This window comes from Sycon ciliatum, chromosome 1 (genome assembly GCF_964019385.1).
Source record: "Sycon ciliatum chromosome 1, ocSycCili1.1, whole genome shotgun sequence".
NCBI classification, from domain to species: Eukaryota; Metazoa; Porifera; class Calcarea; order Leucosolenida; family Sycettidae; genus Sycon; species Sycon ciliatum.
The window spans coordinates 50,344,632-50,370,790 of NC_088643.1; the positions used below are offsets into that span (position 1 = coordinate 50,344,632).

A 26,159-nucleotide genomic window follows, 5' to 3' on the forward strand; every position below is an offset into this window, starting at 1 on the left:
TAAAAGTCTTCTTCCTCGCTGAAAATGTAGAAATTCAAACAAAAGCAAGAAAGAAGTCCGTGCACTTCACTGTGCCATGACGTACATGTAGATCCTTTTTGAACGCGTCACCATCCAGGTCGAAACGGCCGCTTTTGTCACGTGACTGATATCCCTACTTAGAGGTAAGGACTTAGGTGCATGCACGTGAGTGTGGCAAGCAGTGCCCGGAATAGTACTAGTAGTGACAGACTCAGTGCAGTGGGCACCGTATCGCGGTGACTGTTTGTTTGTCATGTGGACCAGACGCAGTGTTCCGTTTTCCCTTCCGTGACCTCGGCTCGAGATTTGCATGTTTTTTGCGGCGGCTTGCCGTAAACAACGGAGTACCACCGGCAGGATAAGAATTGTCTGTGTTGGAACGCTGCGTGTCTAGCTCTAGGCTGCGGCTTTGACAACAATACTCAATAGTGAACGTGATCGACTAGTAAAGCTTTGTGGCTGGAAGAAACTCCTGACCTGCATGCCAAATACTTGCAAACTGCCTCGTTCCGGATCGAGTTCATGCTGGACGCGTGACGGAAGGGGGCCTCGCCATCCAGCAGCTAGCTGCTACGATGGCCTGTTTGAACTTCGTTATTCCTAAAAGGAAGGCAGTGGCTACGTCCAGCGCCCGCCGCGTGCAAGTCCAGAAGAATAGTAGAGACTGGAGCAATGTGCTGACGACTGTCCTACGCTCCGTGAGGAACAAGGACTATTTAGGACTGTTCTCGGATCCGCATGGAGTAGAAAGTATCCCCAACACGCCAGCTGCTCAGAGTGCATTGGAAGATTGGCGCAGAGAGAAGCGCAAGCTGGGCTACAGACTTGATGAGCTGGTTATTGTCGATCTGTTTCTGGTTGTTGATTGGCAACAGGCACATCAGCTTGCCTACAGCGGTATGAACGCAGAGCTGGAGTGGAATCAGCATGCCTATCAGTTTGGTGATCCGAGCTGCGGCGCAAACCTGTTCCGACATGCCGACAGTGCTTGGGAGGCCGCTGCACTGCATAACATGATGGCTTCAACAGCAGGCGAATGCCAAACGGTCTCCCTTGTTGTGTTCAGCTGCCTGCACGGCAAATGCAAGGACACGAAGGAGTATGGCTGCACGCCAACACCTAATTTTGATTCGCACATCGGCAACTTTCAGCCGCCCGATGATCTACCGAGTGATATGCTGCCGTTTCGCATGCAGTATGTGTTTGACTTTGATGATGAGGAATGCCGCACCCGCCCTCAGCCGCGTCACTGTTGGCCTGTGGCCATTCTGACCCTTTCCCTGGGTATGTCTAACAAGTACTACCATTCGCTGAAATGTCGTGTTGGAAAGCAAAGAGCCCGTGCCCTGAACGAACAACAGCTACAGCAGAAGCAGGACCAGCAGGAAATGGATGAAGAGCAGCAACTGCAAAGGCGTAAGCAGCAGCGGATGCAATGGCAGCAGCAGCAGCAGCAACAGGAGCAACAACAGAGGGAGCAGCAGCCGCAGCAGCATCAACCACAGCTGCTGAAGCAGCCACTGCAGCAGCAGCAGCAGCAGCTATATCAGATGCAGCAACATAGGCAACAGGATCCTCGACCACAATCACGTGAGAAGCCCCCGCAGCAGCAGCAGCAGCAGCAGCAGTGGCAGAAACGAAAGCAGCAACGGCGACAGCAGCAGCAGCAGCAGCAGTGTCAGGAACCAGAGCAGGGGCACCTAGTGCAACAGCAGACATACCCTCGCCCGAGCGCCCTTGTTTGGGCAGCAAGCATGGCGGATCAGTCTACAAATACCGGCCCATCCACTGCAATCACATCAACGGTCCTGTCATCCTCAGGCACGACAGCACACTCACAGAAGTCCAGCCTGGCTACCTGGCTACCAACGCCAATGACACCAGCAATCACCGGCAGCAGTACACAGCAAGTCACGCTGTGGCAAGCCTCACCACTGCAGCTACAAGCGGCAGTGCAGCAGGAACTGTCTGCTGTCGTGGACCAGCAGCAGCCGGCCGCACAGCGCTCATGGCAACCTACACCATCCTCGCCTCCTCGAACATCTGTAGGGTTAGAAATGCCCGGCGGGACTGGCCAGCTACACAAGTCAACACCATCATCAGCCATCATGCACGCTCTGCACGTTCTAGGCCGGTACGCACAGCAGTCACTGCTAGCTGACCCGACGCGGATGGGCTGCCGGCAATCGCAGACATGCCCACCACCGCAGCCCCCGCTGTCGTCACCGCCGTCGCCACCGCCGCCACCGCCACCACCACCGCAACCACCGGTGCCATCTCCATCTCAGCGCACACTGGCTCAGATTGCCCCTGGATCCAGTACTGCACAGCCCCCGGCCGATGCTACAAGTGAAGGGCCTATCATTGCAGGTAGCGCTGCATCAACCGGGCCATGTCTAGTGCAGCAAGAACGCACGGGATGCCAAGCATATTGTATAACCGGTTTGAGAGATGAAAGTGGCATTAGCGTGCAGCAACCTCCTAGAGCTCAAACAAATCTGTGGTGCGGCGATCTTGTTTCGAGCGGTTCCAAGCGAATTTGCAAGCTGGAAGTGGAGCTGAGTGCTACTAGTACTTCCGAGTCCCCTCAGTTCAGCTCAAGAGTTCCACCTCTGCTTGGTGACCAGCTGCATATGACGAAGGGATTTCGCCTTGACAAGCTTCAGCAGCGCTTGCCGGTAGATGTGTGGAATGCCAAACCCAATTCTAGTCTGACTCGCCAATCCTGGACTTTCCACTGGCTGACAGCTAAAGTTTCTGAAGAAGCTGAGCCGGGTCGTCTGGCGGCCACTCACCAACATTTAGCTTCTGTCAAGTTTGCTGCAGTGTGCAACCTACGTCCAGCCCGGTCATCTCCGTCAACCTCGTCCAAGGTCAAAGTATTTATTATTCCCAAGGTCTTCAGCTACGCCAGTGGCTTGCAGCTGCTATTGGCAGTAAAAGAGGACCTCAGTACCGACACTGCTGGACGGCATTCCTCGCTCGGCGCTGCTGGTCAGTGTTCCTCACTCCACACTCTGCACAGCTCATCACCTGTAGTTGATCAAACCGATGTCCAACTTGTCGTTGAGGTTTGTTCTCCTGCAGACGTCTCCCACGTAGCTCATCAGCCAAACGCCGTCAACAAAGTTAGCAGCAGCAGCACAACATCCATCCCGCTGCCGGTGGTATCGTCGGTATCTTCGCCGCCGCCGTCATCCTTGTCACCGCCAGTGCACCCGGCCGATACCACTCATGACACGGCTGAAGAGGAAGTGAGATCACGGTCACCTGACTCACGCGGCCGTGACCTTGAATCTGACGGCGTACTTCGTCGCTGCACTGCAGCGAGCCCTGGCAATCCTGCTGCTGAAGACGACGACGATGACGACAACGAGAATGACTCAGTCCACTCTACACGTAGTGATGGTTTTAAGGACGGTGATTGTGTGCTTCCTGAAGCAGATGCAGACGAGGCGGCTGCCGGCATGCTGGATACACGCAATGGTGACAACCTGAAAGCAACTGCAAGCGGTATCATTAAACTGGCATGGGATCGAGCCTGCGCTGCGTCTTGTCGAGACGACGTGACCCAGCAGCACTCAGCCGCTCAGCCCAGCAGCAGCAGCATGCCGATCCTGGCTAGCAGCGCACATGCAGTGTTAACACCGCGGCCAGTATATGTATCACAGCGCTCTAAATGTGTCCGAGCCCCAACGGTCAGTGCTGCTGCTGCTGCTGCACGGTCTCCGCTTGCTGCTATGAACGCCGCGTTTCCCACTTGCCTACCCGGACCGGTGCAGGCGTCACTAACGCACACGACCTATGGCAGCTGTAAACTGCTGGAGTCAACAAGCGCCTTCTATCAGATGTCACCTTTTCAGCCATTGACGTTGGCGGGCAGCCGCTGGCGTCCCGTGGCGTCGAATGAAGTGATGAGCTCTGCCAACTCTCCAACATCAGACCATTCCTCTGGACAGCGATCATGTCAGCCCACTCCGCACGGCAGAGCACCAGTCGCGTTCACGCCTTTCAGGCTGTCCAGAAAACGGTCGCGTTGTCCAACTGGGGCTGACTTACCATCACCAAATCGTTCAGCCAAGCGCGTTCGGCTATCTAGTACCGCCGACGAGCCTACACTTCTATCCAGTGGCACCACCGGGCATGTTGTTCCTCATCAGATTCAAGTGATTCGTGAACTCCAGGCCGTCACATTAAACCATTGCGGACCCGGGCAACATACCGACCGTGATGATGATGCTGCTGCCGTGGCCGATACCTGTAAGGATAACGCTGCGGTTGTCGTAGATAAGAGCAAGGACATCGTTCCATTGCACGGTCGTGTGGATACGGCGGTAGCACAAGTGACAGGATCTACAGACAGTGGCGCTGCCGACTGTTCCAGTCCATGTGAGAATAGCCGTGATGACGCATGTGAGAATAGCCGTGATGACGCATGTGAGAATAGCCGTGAGATTAGCCGTGATGATGCTTGCGTGCATGTCCAGCGTGCATATAGCCCATGCGACTTTTCTTCGCCGTATGTTCCCGCATCTCACCGGCCCAACCTGCTGCATTCACCAGAGGTGGATTCGATATACGCCGAGTTTAGAGAGCGGATTGAAGATGGCACATGGGACGCTCCCTCCCCGTCTCCTCTGTCTTCGCCAGTCCGTTACTCATCTGACGTCTTCCAATCCGGCAGCCATCCGCAGCCCAATGGGCTACTTGTTCAGCATAACTGCGTGTCAGGGCAGCCGTGCTGTCCAGAGAGCCCTCTGGATCAACTCGACGGTGTAAGCCACCGACTTGGCAATCACGTTGATCCGAGCAACTTTGAAGAGCTCAGCGTTGTGTCTATAGATTTGCAGTCGGATGATGGCGACGCTGGTGCTGCTGCTGCTGCTGCCGCCGCCGCCGCTGCTGCTGCCGCCGCCGCTGCTGCTGCTGCTGCTGCCGCCGCTGCTGCTGAGGATGATGGTGATGATGATGGTGGTGAGTGGTGTTTGCGTCATCAACAGGACAGCTCACCGTCACCAATGTCTAGTCCATTTTCATTCACTTCAATGGTTTCGCTTGATACCGACAATTCAGATGGAGATCAGCCAAGAGCAGCATCTCTGGAGCATCATCCGCTGGAGATTGTCACCGATACGGCAAACAGTGATTCTAACAGTTGTTCTAGTCCCACCAGGTTGCGAACAGCTGACTCAGAGCTATCAAACCATCGTCCTGGAGGTTGTGCTGCGGCAGCTGTCTCTCAGGATCACCCTGACTCTGCGCCCTGGTTTGATGCATGCGAGTATAATCCCGTCAGCGTATTCTCGCTGTCGCACGACCTGTGGGGCGATCTGGCCTCTGACCCTGACGTTGACGCTGATGATGGCAAGCCCTATTCACCTAGCTCTCCATGCTCTGTGTCTCTGCCTAGCTCGCCAAGTTCGCCAAGGACCACTGCCTCGGCTGCCAGCACCATATCCGCATCTCACTTCAGGGATAGTGGATGCGACGAAACATCATTGAACGGCGTGCCTTCTCGGCATGCTGACCCGGGTCATGGCTGCACAACAAATCATGCTTACGACAAGTGTTCGCAACATCTCCATCAGGAGAAGTGCTTTCTGGGTGCAAAGGATTTACGGGACGTGGACATGTTTGATTTCTCTGACAGCGACGGTGTTAGCATTGCTGAAACCGTGTCCACGGATGGTGAGTGCTCCTTCTGTATTCTGGCACGAACAGCTCGGAACGCTGTCAACGCGCACACCGGTCACAGTGCCCGCTTCCCAATAGTTATAAACTGATTGCTGTACATCAGACTGTGAGTATCTAGATGTGTGTGTGTGTGCGTGTTCCTATAATTATTACTGTTTTGACCGAGCCCAGTGTATCTAGCAACTGTGTGTGTAACTACAAGCACAGTGTATGCTCTAACGTTGAGGTCTGCTAGTGAATTTACTAAGCACATTGTTCTACGCATGTTTCGGTAATGTTCCCACCGCACACAGTGTTGCTACTATAGGATGACTTCATGACTGAGGGCAATGCTTTGCTTCCACCACCTCTAACTTTAAGTTCGCGTGTTCACCGGCGTATAACTCGTTCTACTGAAATCGCTGGTGTGCTTCAAGTGATTTTATACTTGCTCTTTCCAACCAACCACAAGAGTTTTCCTATGCACCTTTACCCCAGGATGTGTCTTTCCGTTAAGCTGAATTTTGGGAAGGCTCGGATTTCTGCACCGGTACGTAAGCTTCGAACTTTCGAAGTATGTGTGTTCCATCGTGTATTGCTTCACAAATTTCTGCGATGATGTCATCATTATTATCCCAAGTATGCTACTGCTGGTAGTCCCTTTCCTTGGTAGCCGGCTTTATTGTAATTGTACTGGCTTGCACTGGCTTGAGCACCCTGATCTGTGAGTACTGATATAATTATCTTTCTGCCTTTGAAATCTGAATTCTTTCTCGGCATTCGCGTGTCACTGCCGGAATGGACTGCCAGATGCTTATGTGCAAGCATGTGCATGCGCACGCGTGTGTGGGGGGGGGGGGTGAGCTGTGGTCGGTGCTGCCACTCTACTCATGGCTTCCAAATCCATAGCTGCCAAAGGTGGCTCTCTCGTCGTGCCAATTGAACATGGTCCCTGATCTCTCGGCAGACTGCCGACTTTCGGCCGTCGCTCGTCGTTCCATGTTGTCGGCTCCGCAAGGGGACACGTGACCGCAATGGCAGTGTTTACCAGGACCAGGTGTGTGTATGTGTGTGTGGGTCCGATGTGCTCCATGTGGTGTAGACCAGGTGTGAATTGGGGGTCGATTCACAAGGCTTCGCCAGTTGTGTGGATTAGGCATTTGCCTGGCGCTATAATAGGGCTTGAAAGTGATGACGTCAAAAACGGCCTGGGAGTAGTAAATTGACATCAGATTTCTATTTTGGATCCACTAAGGTGTGACTTTGCTATTGCCTCAGTATGTGGGTGCATAGCAACCCACTCATGTTGTATGCAGGTGCAACTTTTACTTCGCCACCAGTTGTCACCCCGCCCCCACTAGCCAAATCAGTCAGTTTCACTGGCAACATCACCTTGCTGTGAGTGAGACCGCTTGAAATGTGCTTGGATCCATACAAAAACTGGATCCAGGTGGATCCAGTTTTCGAATTTTTCAAATTGTTGCTATGCCATTGCTATGGAGTGACGTAGCACTTTCAAGCCCTATTGTAGCCTTGATCTGGTTCATTCAGATCGTGTCCGCTATCGTTGCTATAAGAGGAAATCTGTGGGTACACATCCATTGCATTTTTCAGTTTTGTGTGTTTCTCTTGCGACGGGTGCATACTATGTTATACATGGTATGCATGATGTGTGTGTGTGTGTGTGTGTGTGTGTGTGTGTGCGTGCGTGCGTGCGTGCGTGCGTGCGTGCGTGCGTGCGTGCGTGCGTGCGTGCGTGCGTGCGTGGGTGGGTGGGTGGGTGGGTGGGTGGGTGGGTGGGTGGGTGGGTGGGTGGGTGGGTGGGTGGGTGGGTGGGTGGGTGGGTGGGTGGGTGTGTGTGTGTGTGTGTGTGTGTGTGTGTGTGTGTGTGTGTGTGTGTGTGTGTAGCCGCTAGGGCTGTTTGGCGATGTGTGGCGTGAGGGTCGTGTCCCCCAGGAGTGGGTAGATGCCATGCTGGTGCCAATACCCAAAAAAGGTGACCTCTCCAGGTGCGATAACTGGCGGGGGATATCTTTGCTGGATGTCGTAGGCAAGGCACTAGCAGGAGTCATTCAGCTACGCCTCCAGTCTCTGGCCAAAGAATTCCTCCCGGAATCGCAGTGTGTCTTCCGCCGTGGCAGATCATGCTCCGACATGATATTTACCATCCGCCAACTCTTGGAGAAGACAGTAGAACATCAAACCAAGGGTTTCTTTGTCTTCATCGATTTGCGCAAAGCTTACGACTCGGTTCCTCGTGAGTGTCTCTGGCAGGCATTGGCTAGAGCTGGCGTCCCTTCACCCATGCTGGCGGTGATCAAGTCGTTTCACACCTCAATGGCTGCTGTATTACGCATGAGTGGTACAACTGTAGATCCCTTTAGCGTTCATAATGGCATACGCCAGGGTTGCTCAATGGCGCCCGTGCTGTTTAACATTTTCATGTGGGCCGTGGTAAGCAGATGGCAGCAGCGCGTTAGTGGTGTACCTGGTATTGGTTTCAGTTTCTTGCACAATTCTGACCCTGGTAACCTCTACAGGAAGTCTCACCGCACCGACCCTGTCACTACCGCTACGGAGGCTCAGTTCGCTGATGACTCGGCATTGTTCGCTACATCAAGAGCTGGTGCCGAGGTCGCATTGACAACCTTTGACAACACGGTGTCCGAATTTGGCCTCGCGGTTAGTGCCACAAAGACCAAGTTTTTGGTTGCTGGTGCTGATATGTCTGCTGCTGACCGCGTACCCCTCAGTCTAGATGGTGTCGACATTGCCTGTGTCACCGAATTTAAGTATCTGGGTTCGGTAATTCACAGCGACGGCCGTTCATCCTGCGATGTTGACTCCCGCATTGCGAATGCCTCCCGAGCGTGTGGCGCTTTGCAAAAGTCCATCTTTGGCAACAAGCACCTGGACCTCCACATCAAGAGGTGTGTGTTCAACGCCTGTGTCTTGTCGCTCTTGCTGTACGGTTCGGAGTGTTGGATGCCTCTTCAACGGGATTTGCAGCGGCTCTCTGTCTTCCACCACCGATGCATCCGCTCAATCATGGGAGTGTCTCGCCAAGAATGCTGGGATGACCACATCACCAATCACCAACTACGTGTGAGGTGGGGTGATCCCGACACCATCCGCACGAAGGTGGAGCACCGCCGCCTTGAATGGCTCGGGCATGTTGCTCGGATGGAGGACCACCGGCTGCCGAAGCAAGTTCTCTTTGGCACGCTTCCGTCGCGTCGCCCAGCTCACGGCCCTCGTCGGCGCTGGAAGGATTGTATCATGTCTGACCTTCGTTCTCGCGGCCTCGAGGGGGAATGGCGAGCTGAATGCGAGTCGCGTTCCACCTGGCGCTCGGCGTACTCAGCACCGGTAGATGCCCAGCATACCCCTCCCGTCACCTGCTACACCTGCGACCGACAGTTTACACGCCCCAGTGATCGCTGAGCGTGCGAAGCCGGTTGCGGAGCAGAAAGGTGCATGCCAGTGTGGAGAGTGTGGCCGTTGGCTGAAGTCCCGTGGAGGTCTGGCAAGGCACAAGTGTACTTACCCCCAGTCAGCAGTCGGTGCGCCCCTGCCGCTGCCTGCTTCTCCGCTGTGCTGCGTCGCTCACTGCCAGGCTTGTGACCGCTGCTTTGCGTCTACACGTGGCCGCGCCCGTCATCGCTGCTCGCGGACTTGTAGTCGTCCGACCGTTCAGGACCGTCAGGGTTTCACGTGTGTTTGCGCCTGCTCCCGCCGATTTCGCTTACCGCATCACCTGGATCGTCACAGGGCTGTGTGCTCCTCCTCTCTCTCAGCTGCCCCTCCGGGGCCCACGTAACCTTCATGGCAGTGGCTCAACAGGACAGGACAGGTGTGTGTGTGTGGGGGGGGGGGGGTGCGTGCGTGCGTGCGTGTTAGTGTGTGTGTGTGTGTGTGTGTGTGTGTGTGCGTGCGCGCACCTGCCACATGGCCCCTGCACATGTGTCAGTGAAGCCACAAGGACATGGCACGCGAGTGTACATAGTCCTACATACGCACATACCACGTGCACATCTAATCATGTATCTCAACCCGTGTGCACATTGTATGCGGTGCTGTTCAGAAGTGATCAGAAAAAATGTGCTTTGCATGGCACAATGCACCAGCACCATCTTCATGACATTGTCACAATTATTACATTATACAATGCAGACATTTACAGATTCTGCAATGAGAGACATATCTGACGGTAGCAAGATGAAATACATACTAATCTGGTTATGGTCAAAGTCACGATGGAGATTCCCTGTGCCAAGAACAGGGCAGGGAATAAATGCCGAAACGTGCGTCTTGCATGATCGTATGCGTTTGGCATTATCCATTATTCCCGGACTTTGTGAGAACAATCAGACCTCATTCCGGTATCCGTTTTTTTAACTTGTGACAATTTTTTTAGACATCCGGTACGTTGCAACCTCGACTTCCAGAAGGGTTTCTCAAGAAACGGATTGTTGTCAGTAATTATCATGTGTAAGTTCTGCTACTTAAAGGGGAAGTTAAGGCAAAAAATAAAATTTCACCAGTTGTAGTCTTCGGGGTGCTGAGTCGAATGGTCTTGGTCCGAGAAAGCTGAGACGCTCCCTTCCTACTTGAATCCCAATCGAACTCGCGCACTTCCACCGAAACTGGGTGACTGCGCCCTACTAGATGGGGATTTGTATGCAAAATGTCACTAAAAGCGCCATTTCGTTCTTATAAAAGCACGGATGACCGCGATTGGCCCATATGTTGTAGTCTTTTGGACGCTAAATCGACTGGTTTTGGTCCGAAAAGGCTGCGATGCAGCGTTCCTCCTTTATTCCCAATCGAACATGGTTGAGCAAGTGGTCACGTGCTCCTGGGTGCCCAAAATGGGCCAAATCACCTGGTCACCACGCCAGCAGGCGACAACTTTCACACCAAGGTTCAACTCGAGTGACAGGACTGCACCCAAAAAAGGTCAAACAGGCTAGTAAGTTGTACCCTGCAGGCACGGTGACCAGGTGACTGGCGTACGCAGGAGCACGTGACCGCTTGTTCAACCATGTTCGATTGGGAATAAAGGAGGAACGCTGCATCGCAGCCTTTTCGGACCAAAACCAGTCGACCCAGCGTCCAAAAGACTACAACATATGGGCCAATCGCGGTCATCCGTGCTGTTATAAGAACGAAATGGCGCTTTTAGTGACACTTTGCATACAAATCCCCATCTAGTAGGGCGCAGTCACCCAGTTTCGGTGGAAGTGCGCGAGTTCGATTGGGATTCAAGTAGGAAGGGAGCGTCTCAGCTTTCTCGGACCAAGACCATTCGACTCAGCACCCCGAAGATTACAACTGGTGAAATTTTAATTTTTGCCTTAACTTCCCCTTTAAGTGCACTAATGCACTTGCAATCCACAGCACTGGTGAAAAATATGTACATTGTACATCGAGCTTGTTTATCTGGCACCCATATCTGTGCAATACACATGTGTCTACTATGGGATACAGCGTGCGCTAGTCAACCGTGAATCACGTTGCTATGTAGAATATGTAGTGTAAGAGAGTACGTATCAACAGTCCGCACATTGTCAAAAACCAAGACCTTTAAATGCATTGTATGAGACTAGCGCGTGACGATCCACTCCGATAGAAAGCGGCACGGAAATAGACACATGAGAAGTGTGCGTGTGATGCAGTGAAATATTCTTCAGTGGAACGGCCCTAAAATAAATATGAGACTAGTCAGAGTAGTACCTAGAGAATGTAGCTATTACCGGTGTTTTGTCGGCTAGGCCACTAAGGCCACACCGAAGACATAATTATTATGCAGAGTATAGTAAATTGGTAATACCGATACATGTACAGGTGAAGCCGTAGCATGCACGTCAACAGTTGTGGATTTTCGACAGACATGTGCACAAGGCACGTGGTAGGGAATCTCAAAATGCGTATGAGTCCATCACGTTCCTCAGGCTGAATGGCTTTCTACAATACATTGTATAGTATTACCGAGGCTGCTGAGTTATACACGTATACACATGCAGTGACAACAGGAATAGCATGGCAGCGTGCTGCGGCATGCAGTTGGCCAGAGCACAGCAGGTGCAGGGCAGTATACACCAGACGTACAGTCATGTACATGCACATGCACAGAAATCATCACTGTGCGTCAGTGTGCAGCACAATGTACAATGTACAATGTACAATGTACAATGATGATTGTAGCCAGTTTGGATTCCCTGATTCAAACTGTACGTTGAGAACTGCATGCTAGAGGCCAGTCATGTGATCGGACATTCAGACGCTGTCCGAAGATTCTGCAGCTCTGAAATTCTGCACCCGTAACAAGCCAGTGCTAATATTCAGTCTGCTCACCTTGATTACTGTAGTCCTGTAGAATGCTGTGAAAGGGCAGATGTGATCCGTTGAGGAGATTGACATGTTAGTGATACTGAGATACAGAGAGAAGCCATTCCCTTCACTGTGCGACGTTCAGGCCGGGCATATCAATTCATGCAGACCTGCACTGACTGATAGGAGCCTGATTGGACTTCCGGAAAGGTTATTCATAGCAACGGGCCCTGTGCCAGATAGCGGCCATGTTCTGTGCGTGCAGTTCCAGCTCAAAAAGTCTTCTGATGAGATCTCCTCGATCAAAGGCGTGGCTTGACTGGTCCTTACTTCGCTCTAGAGTAATCGCTGTCAGTGACAATAGTCACAATAGACCTTGGCTGGTGATGGCATGGGAGTAGCATGTACTTGCAGATATCATCAGCACTAGCTCTCGGCACACCTTCGCAATTGCTACCTTGTTTGCGCAATGTCACAGACCTGCTTGAGGCTAGCTAATGCCTGCTACGGTGGCCGGTATACTCGGATGCATCACATCGAACATGTGGCGATCATAAGTTCTCCATTCTCAACATCATTAACTTGCTATTTCCCTTTCTCACGGATGTAGTCACCTATCGTGCAGTAATAGAAACACAAAATCCAGGAACCGAAATATCTGATGATTATCCTTATTTGGCAATGACACCACCACACAACCCTTGGAGGCTGGTTCATGATGACCGTACATGTACTTGTAATCGATTGGCCGCTTACCTAGCTTCTCGACAGCTTCCACACATAATCGATTGGCCGCTTACCTAGCTTCTCGACAGCTTCCACACATAATCGATTGGCCGCTTACCTAGCTTCTCGACAGCTTCCACACATAATCGATTGGCCGCTTACCTAGCTTCTCGACAGCTTCCACACATACGCTAGCATACATGCCAGATGTGTACGTAGCATAGATGATGAACGTTGACGTCATGGTCGCAACAAACCCACTTCTACCGGTGTCTGTCTACAGGTAGATGTAAAAGATGAACACGGAAAGAGAAAGAGCACCAGAGGTGCAGCGGCAGCAGCTGGAGATTAGAATCCTTTTTTCCAGTCGTGCTTGGGGGCTGCATGATTTCGAAAGAAGTATGGATTATACCATGAGTACGAGGGGTGTACAGCTGAATATTTTCACGAGGGAAAATATAAGGGACACGATATACACAGAGTAGGAGGGGTGTAATCCATGTATCCCATGGCACTGTCTCAAACACTTACAAGTACATGTAGAGCGTGACCAACACTAAAAAGCTCCCTTGTTTGCTCTTGGCGTGACCTGTAGGAACCGAGCGGGGCGTATGTTTAAACCGAGTGAACCAAGCGGGGTATATTTTTGACTGGTGGTGTGCACGGGTAGTCGGGTACCCGTGCTACCCGTGAGGACCTCGGGTAGTCGGGTACCGAATAGTACCCGAAAACCCGAGGTCGCAGATGACATGTCCAGTGCACGTGTACAAATAATTCACGCATGTCTACCCAATGCGCAAGGGAAGGGGCCGGTGTGCATTGTGGTCTTACCATGGAAACATTACCCGATCGGGTACCCGTGTTACCCGTGGAAAACTACCCGGACCCGATACCCGAAGAAAATGCTACCCGACCCAGCCCTATTTTTGACCCCGGCGGAGTACATGTATATCGCTCTCTATATTTCCCGCTCAGATCGGATACTGATATCGGCTGGAACCATGGTTTCCTACCGTACCATGGGATAACTCAAGTTATTCCAAAGGTCATTTGTGGATTCTATACAGAAGAGTGCTGCCTGTGTGTGGTCACGGGATGTACAATGTACACGACAAACCTAAGCACACAGCACGCAACAGTCTGCATGTGTACATGGCTCTCCCATCACGTACGTGCTGCAGCTGCACCTATAAGTGCTACTGGCAGTGCGACTGTAGAGTGATGTCTGGCAAGGTAACCCCCTGCCCCAGAAGACTAGACATTGGGAACACAGGGTGCACTCTCCTGTCTAGTCACACGGCCTTGCCTCTTACTAAGGACCCAAAAAAGGGGGTCACCTGTGCACGAGGACTGGGGGGGGGGGGGGGGACTGTCACCAGACTACACCGGCGGTATGTGATTTACACTCTCAGTCTACTACTATGTTCATGTGTCTTACATCTCGTGCATACAGTGACACGGAGTCATTGCGCATGCACGTGTGCAGTCTGCCCTCAAAGCCGATCTCCCTTAGCCGACGGATAGGCGGCTGCTTGAAGTTTCTGATGATGCTGGCGATGCTCTTCTTGCAGGGCTGTGCCGGAAGAGAAATCGTGCATGAAGAACAAAAGAAAAAGCCGCTTCCAGTCATGATGCAACACTAAGCATTATGGAATAAGGGTGAAACAATAAGGAATGTCTGTGGTTCATGTATGCAACAGTAACATGACATTGTACACAACACAAAGCTAGTGATGACGTATGCATTAGAGGATGAACTGGCGCATATCTGGTTGGAAGCCGCCAACAGCTGTTAATTAATCACCATCATTCCGTCCACAAAAGAGCTGCCTGAAAGTTAATTCCAAGTCTGTAGATAAGTGCCCGGTTCCGCATGAATTTGGAGTAGCAAGGGGAAAATCTAATCCCGTGACAGCACTTCTTTTTTTCTGAAGTATATTTTTTAAAATGTGTGCCATTGACTGTGTTTTCGATCAAAAGCAATTCAGAACAAGTGATACGGGATAGCATTGGCGTATTGTGTATGTACTTGGGTGCGGTGGGTGTGGCTGTGGAAGACTGCTCAGCGGACACGTCTGCTGCTCATCATCGTGCCACTATATGTGTACATCAAGAGTACATAACCCCCCAGAGTGTGCAACTCCACTATGGGTGCTGTCAAGAGTACATAACCCCCCAGAGTGTGCAACTCCACTATGGGTGCTGTCCCGACAGAATTTCAAGTTGACGTCATTTTGATGATGCAATGCGCACTGTACACGGATTATCAGACGAATCCGGAACCTGCCTGTGGTTGACCGAAGCCGATCGATCCTGTACAAATTATTGAAAGAAAAACGTGTGATGCGTTGACACCCGTACACATGTTGTAAATCACTGCTGCAAGGAGCATTGCGTCATAAATAATGACGTCAACTTGAAATTCTGTCGGGACAACAGGGTATGTGGGAGTTGCACACTCTGGGGGGTTATGTACTCTTGGTGTACATGTACATGTACCTGACAACATCCAATGCAGATAAGTCTGCTAATGATCACCAAAATAATAATTTGGTCGTCATTAGCAGACTTTAATACAACTCCTGCATACTGACGTATTTGAGTTACCTGATAGCCCAAGCTGGTAGCGCGCACGCTGCCGTCCTTCAGCATTACCAGCGCACATCTCTGCACATGGCCCGTGTCGATAAGCGCTTCGTGAAGAAGATCTTGCATCTGATTGACCGCCACTTTCCTCCTGGCAGCAGCCGATTTGCTTCTTCCCTGGCTTTGTGGCTCGAGACTGGACGATGATGCCGGCGGCACTGCCTGAGCAGGACGATCCTCCTCTCTTCCTCTACCCGTGTTCCCGTCCGCCATGACTAGTATGAGTATGACTATGAGTATTATTTCTAGTACAGGTTCAGTGTTACAGCAAATGCGCAGTTCAGAGCATACGATCTAGCACACCAATCATGCGGGACATACATTGTGGTAGTAACTGTAACATTTTGTAGGTCGTTGAGTTTGAACAACAGCACTCAGCAGTCATCATGCCTTCATGGTCATGTCGTCAGTGACAGTGGCGCTGGCAGGTCGATGCACAGCTAGCCTGCGAAACTCGAAAAATGCTCAGTGACCGAAGCCGAAGCTCCGAAGGCGAAGGTTGACGTCTGTGTGTCGACAGTCAGTCACCATGGTCACTGCATGTTCATGTGGCGTAGTGTAACCATGGTAACATGGTGTAAAATAAAAGTAGTTGCATAGCATAGCAACAACTTGAACAAGTATACTGTATGTAGGCCTTTCCCAAATCGGCCATATAGCTGAAAAATCGCCAGAATCGGCTGAAAATTTCTGTAAAAGGTGGAAATTCGGCTCTAAAGTCACAGCCACCTTTCGCAGATAATGGCTACAGAAATTGTATTTGCATGCTATTGAGGCACTAAAACATCAATTTCGGCGAATTCAGTGCGAAAATTGCGTATTCGGCTCAAAGATCGGTGATTTCTTCAAAACCACTATTTTCGGCCAATGTTTCGGCCGGCCGATTTGGGAAATGCCCACGGGCCGTGACGCAGGCGCGCACGAGCGGTCATGCCCAGTTACCCACGACCCTGCAAAACATGCATATTCAGCAATTTCTTGGTAAAATCTCAGAATTCGGCCAAAAGATCGGCGATTTTCTGAAAAGGCTACTTTCGGCGAATTTTTCGGCCGGCCGATTTGGGAAAGGCCTAACTGTATGTAGCCAGACAGCCATGCCCATGGACAACATCATTCTATCAAATCAATGGCGTACATGCCGGCAGTCATTGTACAATCCAGGGCCAGGGGCATCGGAAGGTATTCCACATCGGTGCGGCCAATGCCACCATGAAGAGGGGAGGGGTCGGGGTCCTCCCCGGGGGAAAAAAATAATAGCCCCTACTAGCATCTTTATTGGTAGTAGGGGCACAAGATTAAATTATTGGTGCGGCCAAATACCGCACTGGTCCGGGTAGCCCTGAGATCTACTTGCTAACGACGTCGCATGTAGATGTAACTTAGATGTCCACAATGTACGTGGATAGAGTAGGTGCCGACACTCTATAGTCACCATTGCACTCCAGTCTACAATCTCTCCAAAACCCGCTCACCCCCCCCCCCCCCCCCCCACGCACACACCAACCAAGTTAGTTATATTGGAGCTCGTGCACACACGCACACACATGCACACACGCACACGCACACACACACACACACACACACACACAACCCATTCCGTACTGCGTCTCACAGGCCATACACTTGGCAACATACAACAAGGTGTCACCTTCTCAAGTACGTGTAGTAGGCAGGGTGTACCATCGGGTGCTAGAACCACGGCACATGAATACAGAATTCAAAAATATATTATTATCCTGACAGATTGGAACCTAGTATCCAAGCACCTAGACAAAGAACAAGTTAAAAGAAAAAAGAACTAGAAAGACAAAATTTAGCTGCAGACACCTAGTACATGGTACCTGCAGATGAAGAAAAGACTATCGCGCCTGCACGAGAGCATTATGCTAAAGATATCAAAGAGCTGATGGTACTACAGTGTAAGAAGAATGAAAGGTGATAATTACGTGGTATGAGCCATTGGGGCTGGAGTATAAAACAGGTTTCGTTGAATTTTTGGTTTAGTTCTTTGTCAACAGTTAGATAGGGTTCAAGAAGGCATGCATTATTCGTGTTCTTCCGCGGACACTTTCCAACGCTGATACAACAACAAACAGCAGGTGATCATTTATCTTCGCACCAAGGTGTTTGCTTGACATCGCAGTGCAGCTCGACTGTGACCATCTGGAAATCGTGGCCACCGGCACTCAACTCGTGCGTGTTGACGACCCGGTGCTCTCTGGCGATGGTGGACAGGCCGGTCTTGCGGTCGCGCTGCCATTGCACCTGCGCGTGTACAGCATAGGATCAGAAGAGCACAGTTGCATTGCTACCAATGAAGCTGCTGATGCGGCCGTTGCCAAAGGGCGTAGCTCGCGCATCTGCGGTGTGGTGACCATGTATCAGACTATACATCTGCGGTGTGGTGACCATGTATCAGACTGTACATCTGTGGTGTGGTGATTATGTACCATTGGCAATCTCATAGGTGCCATTTCGCCTATTTTGACTATGAAGTACCTATGCCGGCCATTTGCTGGCATGGTGACTGGACTACGCTGACTACACACGAGCTACGCACCTGATTGCATTCCAGCAGCAACCAGCTCTATCACATACAATCACATATAACTTTACTTCAAAGTACTATGAGAGATAGGCTTGGAACAACCAGCCACAACGATGGGCTGGCTGTTGGACATACATCCATGCAAGGTAACGACATTGAACCAGAAATCTGTTGATCGTGAGCCACACATAGTGCAGGCTGATCAGCCATCGACCGCGCGTGCAAAGCACGCTGAGAGGTGTACGAACGAGTACACGGCCCAACCAAAAGCGTCCAAGACAACTGCTCCAAACATCAAAAAAGGAAAGGAAAAAAGACCAAGGAAATACAACCCCGGATGGTGATTACCGGCTAAAACAATGAAACAAATAGCTTGGTATAAAAAGAGGCCATCGCTTTTGCTGGCTTCATGAACGTTTAAAAAAGTTGTCAACCTGTGACCAGGAAGAAGTTTCTCTTTTCATAATGTTTATAAAGATAATTTCTCTCTCCCCCCCCCCCCCCCCCCCCCCATCTAGAAGAATCCCTTCATTATTACGGAGGATTAGCAAGACGAAATTAACGTTCGCTCTCCAAGGAAAGTCGAACTCATTGACGGAATTCGCGTTATGAGAAGGATTAGCAAACAGAATTCGCACATGTATGACGTTGACACGACGTACATTGTGTACAGACAGTACAGCGTGGTAAATTTATGACTGTCCTGACACGAATCCGCGATTCGTGTTCCGACTACTTTTCCGAACGAAAAATGCGAAAGTTCGCAATCCAGTTCGCGAACTGAAAATGTTTGCGAACGCGAACGCGAATTTCGTCTTGCTAATCCTCCGTATTAGTAACACCAGTCTAACTTGAGCGGAGAAAAGTATCATGCATTTTTAAAGTGACCACCAGGGAGTTGTGGCGTACAGGAAGATCGCACGGGTAGCTGTAACGCTAAATCAAGTGGGTTTCGACTAGCCCGGGCTGCCTGTCACAGTTGCCCCTGGGGCAGGGCCGGTTTATACACATTCGCATATGCCATCGCCTCTCTGAGTCTCTCTTGTGATCAGCAGGCCAAAGCCGCGATCACGAGTTGCATAGGCCACACATAACGTCAGGGAGCTGAGCATACCAGACTTCACGGCAGAAACAGGATTGAATGTCGAGGTTCCTGAGAGTGCCACACCGTACGACTTCATCAAGCTCTTCTTCACGCCGGAACTCGGGGACTTGCCTGTGGTGGAGACAAACAGGTATGCTACACAGTATCTGGCAACGTGCAGTCAAAGACCTTCCCCCGGCACAGTCGTCTGAGGAAGTGGCCACCGGTTACCGTGCCGAAAATGAAAATGTTCATGTCCCTCTACCTGCTTATGGGCATCATCGTAAAGCCGGAGATTGATATGTATTGGAGCACCAATCCAATGGTCCACACTCCTGTCTACAGTTCATCAATGGCTCGGGACAGATGGTGCGCTATTCTGTCGTTCTTCCACTTTGCGGATGACGAAACAGCCGACGCTGGTGACAAGCTTGTTAAACTCCGTCCTCTGATCACGTTGACCGTACGCCTCTTCAAGACTGTATACACACCATCCAAGCAGATCTCGATTGATGAGGAGCTTGTTGCCTGGAGAGGCCGTCTCCAGTTTCGTCAGTATATACGGTCAAAAAGAGCTCGCTTCGGTGTCAAGATTTTCGCACTGTGTGAATCGAGCGGCTACATGTCAAGCTACATCGTCTACGTTGGCAGAGATGATGCTACATTCAGTCCTGAGCTTGTCGACAGCCTTGGAAAGTCTGGTGGTGTTGTTGCAAGACTGATGGAACCTTTTGTCAACAAAGGATGCCACCTCTATGTTGATACCTGGTACTCAAGTGTGGACTTAGCACGGTATCTTGCTACCAAGGGAGCAATGGTGTGCGGGACCATCAGATCCAACCGCCGTGGATTGCCGAAGCGCACAGTTGCGTACAAGGGCCTGAAGAAAGGCGAGTTTGTGTTCCGGAGCTGGAACAGTATCATCTTCGTGAAGCTCTCGGACACAAAGGTTGTCCACTTCCTCTCCACCCTTCACTCTGCTGAAGTTGTAGACACTGGGAAGCGCGATTTGCACCGCCTCCCGGTTCACAAGCTGGCGCTGGTACATGATTACAATTCGTTCATGGGCGGCGTCGATAGGAATGATGAGATGTTTTCTTATTACACCTGTGCCAGGAAAAGCCAGAAATGGTACAAGAAGCTTGCCGCCCATCTGCTGGAGGAGTGCCTGCTCAACGCATTTGTGCTGCACAAGAGGTTTGCCACGACATCAAGGAAGCACACCGACTTCATCACCCTCGCATTGCAGGCCATGCTCCAGGATGGGAAGAGCGTGTTCACTGCTGCTGCTGCTGCTCCAGCTTGTCTTTGTGCGGAGAGTTGAGTGAGAGTTTGTGAATTATTTAATTTGAAAGTTTTGGTTTGTGAAAAGAATGTCGAGGTCAAGAAGTGTGTCGCCAAGTGGTAGTGGTAGTGAGAGTGAAGGGTATGTTGAGGAGAGTAGGAGGATGAGAGAGATGGCTGCGAGATTGGAGACGTTGGAGAGGAAGTTGGAGAAGTCTAGTCGTAAGAGGAAAAGAGAGGATAGGAGTGACAGTGAGAGTGAGTCAGAGAGGAGCAGGAGCAGGAGAAGTGGCAGGAGTAGAAGTAGCAAGAGGAGAAACAGCAAGAAGAGCAAGAGGAGCAAGGAAAGTAAGCAGGTGAAGAGGGAGAGACAGGACGAGAGGATGGCGGCGGCAAGAAAGAGAAGTTGGAAGGCCAAGGCTCACGAGGAGCAGTTCTGCGTGATAAGTAAGGCGTTGGAGCCTCTAGCCAAGGCAAGGCAGAAGGCGGAGCGTCGAGGCGAGAAGGACATCGCCAGAAACATCGAGGAAGGTGAGAGCGTCCTCCAGCGGCGCGTCAAGTTATTGCTGTTTGCGGACGCCGAAGGGTGGTCGGCCGCAAACATTTATGACGGTAAAATGGAGTGCGGGTCCGATACGGACGATGAGCAGAGGATGAGGAGGGCCAGGGCGGAGGCCAAGGAGGGGAAGAGGAGCAGTGGCAAGCCCTTTCCAGGAGGCCGCCCAGCCGGGGTCGGGCTCGGAGCGGCTGCTCGAGCTCAGACCATGCCGGCCGCACCGAAGCCACCCGGATTCGGCGCCCCGTTCAAGGAGCTGGCCTGTTGGCGGTGCGGAGGGAAGGGGCACGTGCAGAGGGACTGCACGCAGCCTGCCCCAGGCCCAGCACCTGCCAGGTCATTCCCGATGCAGCAGCAACAGCAGCCACGATGAACAAGATAAGTTTGATGTGCATGTTGATGATGAGGATGAGGATGATGAAAAGAGTGTTCAAACTTATTCAGATGTTGTGGTTGAAAGCGGATATGGTGCGGAAGGGGAAGGAGGTAGCTCCAGCTACACCTGTGCCACGTACCGTCAGGATGGCCGCGAGCCTACGCGGTGAGCAGTCTTTTGTTAAGTTTCGTATTCTCTTAAAAGCCCATTACATACAGTGTAAATACTCCGCGGCTGGAATTCCTGATTTTCGTCTCTAGTGTTCTCCTACTTGTTGTCATGTATTCTGTTTCTCCCCGGTGGGTTTTACCGGTAGTTTTTCTTGAGCAGTGATTCTGCTAAGTCTTTTCCCTGGACCTATTTTCACTTCCCTTTCATCCCAGCCGCCCTTCCAGGAAACTCCCCTGAAAAGAATCCATTTACTTTCGGAGAATCCTTCAAATAAAGTCTAGATGATTGGATGGATGTAGGTGCACTGCATACCTGTCGCTGAGCACCAATACGCTTGTAGTCACGCTTTCTCAGCTTATCATTGTGCAAGTGGCGGAAGGTGTTTGATGGGCCGGTTGTAAGATTACCAGGGCGTACCACCTGAGTAAAAAAAAAGAAGAGACCAGACAACAATGAGTTCAAATACACATGTACTGAAGTACTGAAGTATGTACATCAAACATGTACCAAGCTGAGGCCTAACAAGGTCGAAACCAGCTACTGTAGCTGTCTGGAGACTGAGTGCATGCCAAACTGCAGGGCTGCAGAATCCGATACTCCTGGCATTCAAAATATGGACTCTACTGAGAGAGAAGGCAACGGGGCCAACAATGCAGACTGTATTGAACTATTCCTTCTTTCTTCCCCCCTCCCCCCCCCACACACACACACATACATATACGAGTATGGCAAAGTCACGAGAGTGCACCACCACTTGGGTTCCTGTGTAGTTGTGTTTCAGAGGTGAGAGACAGGTGAGCAACCCTTTCCTGGCTGTAAATCAAGGTGGTGCTCTGGTGGTGCTTCACCGTACATGCCCAAGTACATACCCATTGCATGAAAATCCTTTACATTCTATTTCTAACAATAAAAGCCGGGCCTATTCCTGTATAAGCAGATGTGATGGCTAGGGCTCCATTCACATCAGGCTTGTATTCAAAACAAGTACATGTCTATTTTGTATCTATTTCTATGTTTGACAGGCCAATTGCCTATCTTACAACTCGGGCTTGCATTTAAAATAGTCTTCTATACGAGACAGGCGTTTATACAAGACAGTATGGTACCTCAAATCAGACTCGCATGCAAGCCGTGAAATTTGTCCTCTCGTACTCATTCCAGGTAAACATCCTGGTCGTAACTAGTTAGCTTAACGCTGACAATCCAGTACAGGTATTATACAGAACGTATTCTGATGCAATGAGTGTGTGCAAGGACAAATAAACAGAGACCACACCAACCCGTTACCAGTACATCACGCTGGCTCGCTAGATTAATTACGGGATGCTACCCTGTATATGGCATGGGATATCATACGCTGCAGGTTCTATGCACTGGTTCAACATCTCTACCTTATAGCCAGCATCACCCAGTCTGCGGTAGAACTCATCATCTTCACGTCCCCAGCCCCAGTATCGAGTCGAGAGGCCATTGACCTAGCACATGAGACAGCACAAAAGAGAGCGTAAGCGTACATTAAATCATCCTGAGATACATGTAATTTCATCAATACGTGGACGCCCATTGTTGCCAAATTGTTATGAAAATTCATGACACTGCCAACAAAACGCGTTGCCTGTGCCTAAAACGAACTAAAATAAAGGAATACAACAACAACAACAACAACAACAACAACAACAACAACAACAACAACAACAACAACAACAACAACAACAACAACAACAACAACCAGTCTGTCTTACATACTGCATATTGTGCTATTCACTCCTTGATCAAACGAGCCTCAAGGCCAAAATTTGGAGTATAATACAATGAATGGATTGCCAATTTGCCAGTTTTCTAAGTGCTGTAAAACCTATAAGCATGGTAAGCCCAGAAACCTTTGCGATTCTGAAATGTTCGCGATTTTCGCGATATTGAGTGTGAAATCGCGAAAGAAAGTGGGCGCAAAACGCGAAACTGTAGACTCGAGTGACAGTCAATCATCAAACTGACTCCAATCGCAAACGTTTGCAGGCGCAAAATGGTCTGTCATCGCAATTCGCAAACTAAAACATGAGCAAACGATTCCGGGTCTACAGTACCCATCAGCCTATATACAATGTAGTTCATGTTGGGTGTCGACAAACGGACAGCCTAGGATTTCACCAAGCACAGCATATGGGACCTTTGTTATGGGTACATAATATTATGCGGTGACCCAAATGCACGCAGACTGTCGCACATGAAGAATAGTAACAGGCTAGTCTTGGCTATGACTCACACATGTACTCAACCTTTGTTTATCTGGGCGTTGGAGAACCAGGCATTGCATATAAGCTTGAGAGGCCCATAACTCAGAATCTCACACATGTTAATGGGGTAAGACAAGCATTATTGCCCACATCTGTGACGCCCTGTGAGTGGTCAGCTTAGACACGGTTCACTGTACAATGTGCTGTACAATGTACATTTAATATATCCGCAAAAAAAACACAAATTCAGTGGGTGCCCGTAGAGTCGTAGACCGACGTAACTTTGGCGTTGGGCTAGCTGAAGCAATGTGAAATCAACTCACCTTTTCAAACTGCTCCTGGGTCATGATGACGATTCCACCAATGAATGTCTTATAGTGGTACTTCGGATGGAGGTGAGGTGCAGCTACATGGAAAGGACCCTTTGCTGGAAAGCCGTAGTCCAGCTCTAGATTCAATGGCAATAGGTCAACATCGTGCATGGCCATGTAGTCGCAGCCAGCCTCCCTGGCCACTACAAATCCCACATCTATCAACGCACCGCGATTAAACCTGCAATGATAAAGCAAGAGGATACACCAAAAGAAACTGTGGACATCAGCCGTGGGGAGATGGCTAAGCCAATACAATAGAGCTCTTTCAAGGTGAGACCAACGGTCACTTTTTGGGATCACGCGCGAGAAATTTCGAATCGCTGGTGAACAGGCGAAGCCCAGTTCACGTTCAGTTTGTACGGAAATGGACGCGTGAAGGTGAAGGAAGCAATTTGATGACGCTCAGCTTGACGTCCGACACTCGTGTTGAGTCAGAGCCGCTGCCAGGAAGCCCTTCGATGGTCTGGACGAAAGAGCTTCAGAATCACTCCAAGCGCTGTTGGAGATGAACCTGTTACATTTCGTATACATTTCGATGTTTTCTCATGCGACCTGTTCATCACAATTTCTGGGTGAGCGCCGCTGGCAGGCACGGCGCCACGTCCTTGAAAAACCTCTATTGTCGTCCCCCACAAACAATGATAAATTCCCAATGTGCACAAACTCAAAGGCCAACAGTGCGATGCGCCGGTATCTGTGATCCCCCTCCCCCTCATTCGTCGCGTTCATGGATGTCTGTAGATTGAGTACAAGTATGTACATGTTGTTAGTTTCTCTAATACCAGTATTGTACTAGTATTGGGTTACATAATACCAAGTATGTACATGTACATGTAGTCTGACCGCAAGTACATGTAAGCTGATCTTCGTGCTATGTTCCTGTCAGGTCAAACAGAGCATCTTTACTGTGGAATGCAAGCACATGCGCCTGCCTGCCCTGGCGGACAATAACCGCCATATTGTATAGAATGATACATTGTTGGATGTCGGCGCAAGAAATATACACCGGCAGGGACGTATGGAAAATCACGACAAATCACTCAGAGTTTGCGCAGCCGCATTCAATATGAAATACGGAAGAAGAAAAAAAAGCCGGGCCGTGTGGTGTGGCCGCGCAACCTCGGTGATTTGTCGGAATGTTTTTGGCACCGACTGTTCATGTACACACAGTCACACTCACCGGAAAACATCAAATTGGTCAATGATAAATATCTGGAAATTGATTTTCTTCTTTGTGAGGTAGGTGTGGATATGGGGAACAAACTCCAACAACTCAGCAAGTCGATTCCGGTACGGCACGACTATAGCGAGTTTGTGGTTGCTTTTCTGAGCTTTGACGACATCTGTGAACACTTTCTCCAGGCGATGGGTTGACTGCATCGTTGAAGGCACCTTATTCTCACAGCGACACTTCTGGGATGTCGACTGAGGTTGCCATTTGACAGCTTCCTCCGGGGTGAGAAGAAATAGAAGGAGACAAGTTGAAACAATGGCATACAGACCAAGTAACACCAGCAGACGTCTCATTGTGACATCCACAGCAGAGTGTCAATTCAATGGAACGATGATTTAGTTAGCATGCTGGGCATTGCTGGGAAATTATTTGCCGAGAGTGAAGGCAAGGCATAGCGTGTAAAATCACACCATAGTATGCAGACGAAGAAGACTCTCCTTGTCGAGAAGATGAGCATAGCATCACTCATTCAGTAGCATAAAATATCTACAACAATGACATGAATTAATTATTTGCAATAGAACAATCTTCTTTGTTTTGTAATGTACTAATGAACACACGATCGTACATACGACCCTAGGCCCTGGCCTAGCCGGTCATGCATGTGCTAAGCTGTGCACATGTAGAGGGGACGGCTCGATACCGGGACGTTTTGACAGCCAAATTTGTATAGACCCAAACCGATCATCAGCGTTGATTTTTCACTCGAAATATGTTTGTGGAAGGAAACTGGCATGTTGAAGTTTGCTCTGGGGCCAGAGTCAATCGAACTGAGCCACTCCTTTGTGTTGACCCATTGCCTCCAAGTTGCCCAATTTTTCGCTTCAAAAAAGTTCAAATCAGAGGTGGCTCCAAACCGGACACGTTTTAGAGTGCACGTCAAATTCACTCTGGGTCTG

At 50.4% G+C, this 26,159-nt stretch overlaps 2 protein-coding genes across 2 annotated transcripts; both read right to left on the bottom strand.

Moving 5' to 3' along the window:
* Positions 1–11,179: 11,179 nt before the first annotated feature.
* LOC135830894 (profilin-4-like) lies at positions 11,180–15,786 on the bottom strand. Its single transcript, XM_065343112.1, has 4 exons — positions 15,361–15,786; positions 14,192–14,326; positions 12,916–13,030; positions 11,180–12,641 (listed from the first exon to the last, which is right to left on the bottom strand). The coding sequence occupies exons 1-4, from the start codon at positions 15,610–15,612 to the stop codon at positions 12,613–12,615; spliced, it is 531 nt and encodes a 176-aa protein (XP_065199184.1). The 5' UTR covers positions 15,613–15,786; the 3' UTR covers positions 11,180–12,612.
* A 1,245-nt stretch (positions 15,787–17,031) lies between these two features.
* On the bottom strand, positions 17,032–25,796 carry LOC135830896 (beta-1,4-galactosyltransferase 7-like). The gene is made up of 5 exons (XM_065343113.1): positions 25,207–25,796; positions 23,976–24,204; positions 22,810–22,893; positions 21,731–21,838; positions 17,032–17,664 (listed from the first exon to the last, which is right to left on the bottom strand). Exons 1-5 carry the CDS (start codon positions 25,551–25,553, stop codon positions 17,503–17,505), a joined length of 930 nt encoding a protein of 309 aa, XP_065199185.1. The 5' UTR covers positions 25,554–25,796; the 3' UTR covers positions 17,032–17,502.
* Between the last annotated feature and the right edge of the window lie 363 nt (positions 25,797–26,159).

Coding starts and splice junctions, on each gene's coding strand:
- LOC135830894 (XM_065343112.1), bottom strand. CDS start 15,612: ATGGCGGACGGGAACACGGGTAGAGGAAGAGAGGAGGATCGTCCTGCT. Junction 14,327..15,360: donor CTACCAGCTTGGGCTATCAG/GTAACTCAAATA, acceptor CTTCCGGCACAG/CCCTGCAAGAAGAGCATCGC. Junction 12,642..12,915: donor GGAAGCTGTCGAGAAGCTAG/GTAAGCGGCCAA, acceptor ACTGCACGATAG/GTGACTACATCCGTGAGAAA.
- LOC135830896 (XM_065343113.1), bottom strand. CDS start 25,553: ATGAGACGTCTGCTGGTGTTACTTGGTCTGTATGCCATTGTTTCAACT. Junction 24,205..25,206: donor GACCAATTTGATGTTTTCCG/GTGAGTGTGACT, acceptor TTATCATTGCAG/GTTTAATCGCGGTGCGTTGA. Junction 17,665..21,730: donor GTATTGGTGCTCAGCGACAG/GTATGCAGTGCA, acceptor GTACACGCGCAG/GTGCAATGGCAGCGCGACCG.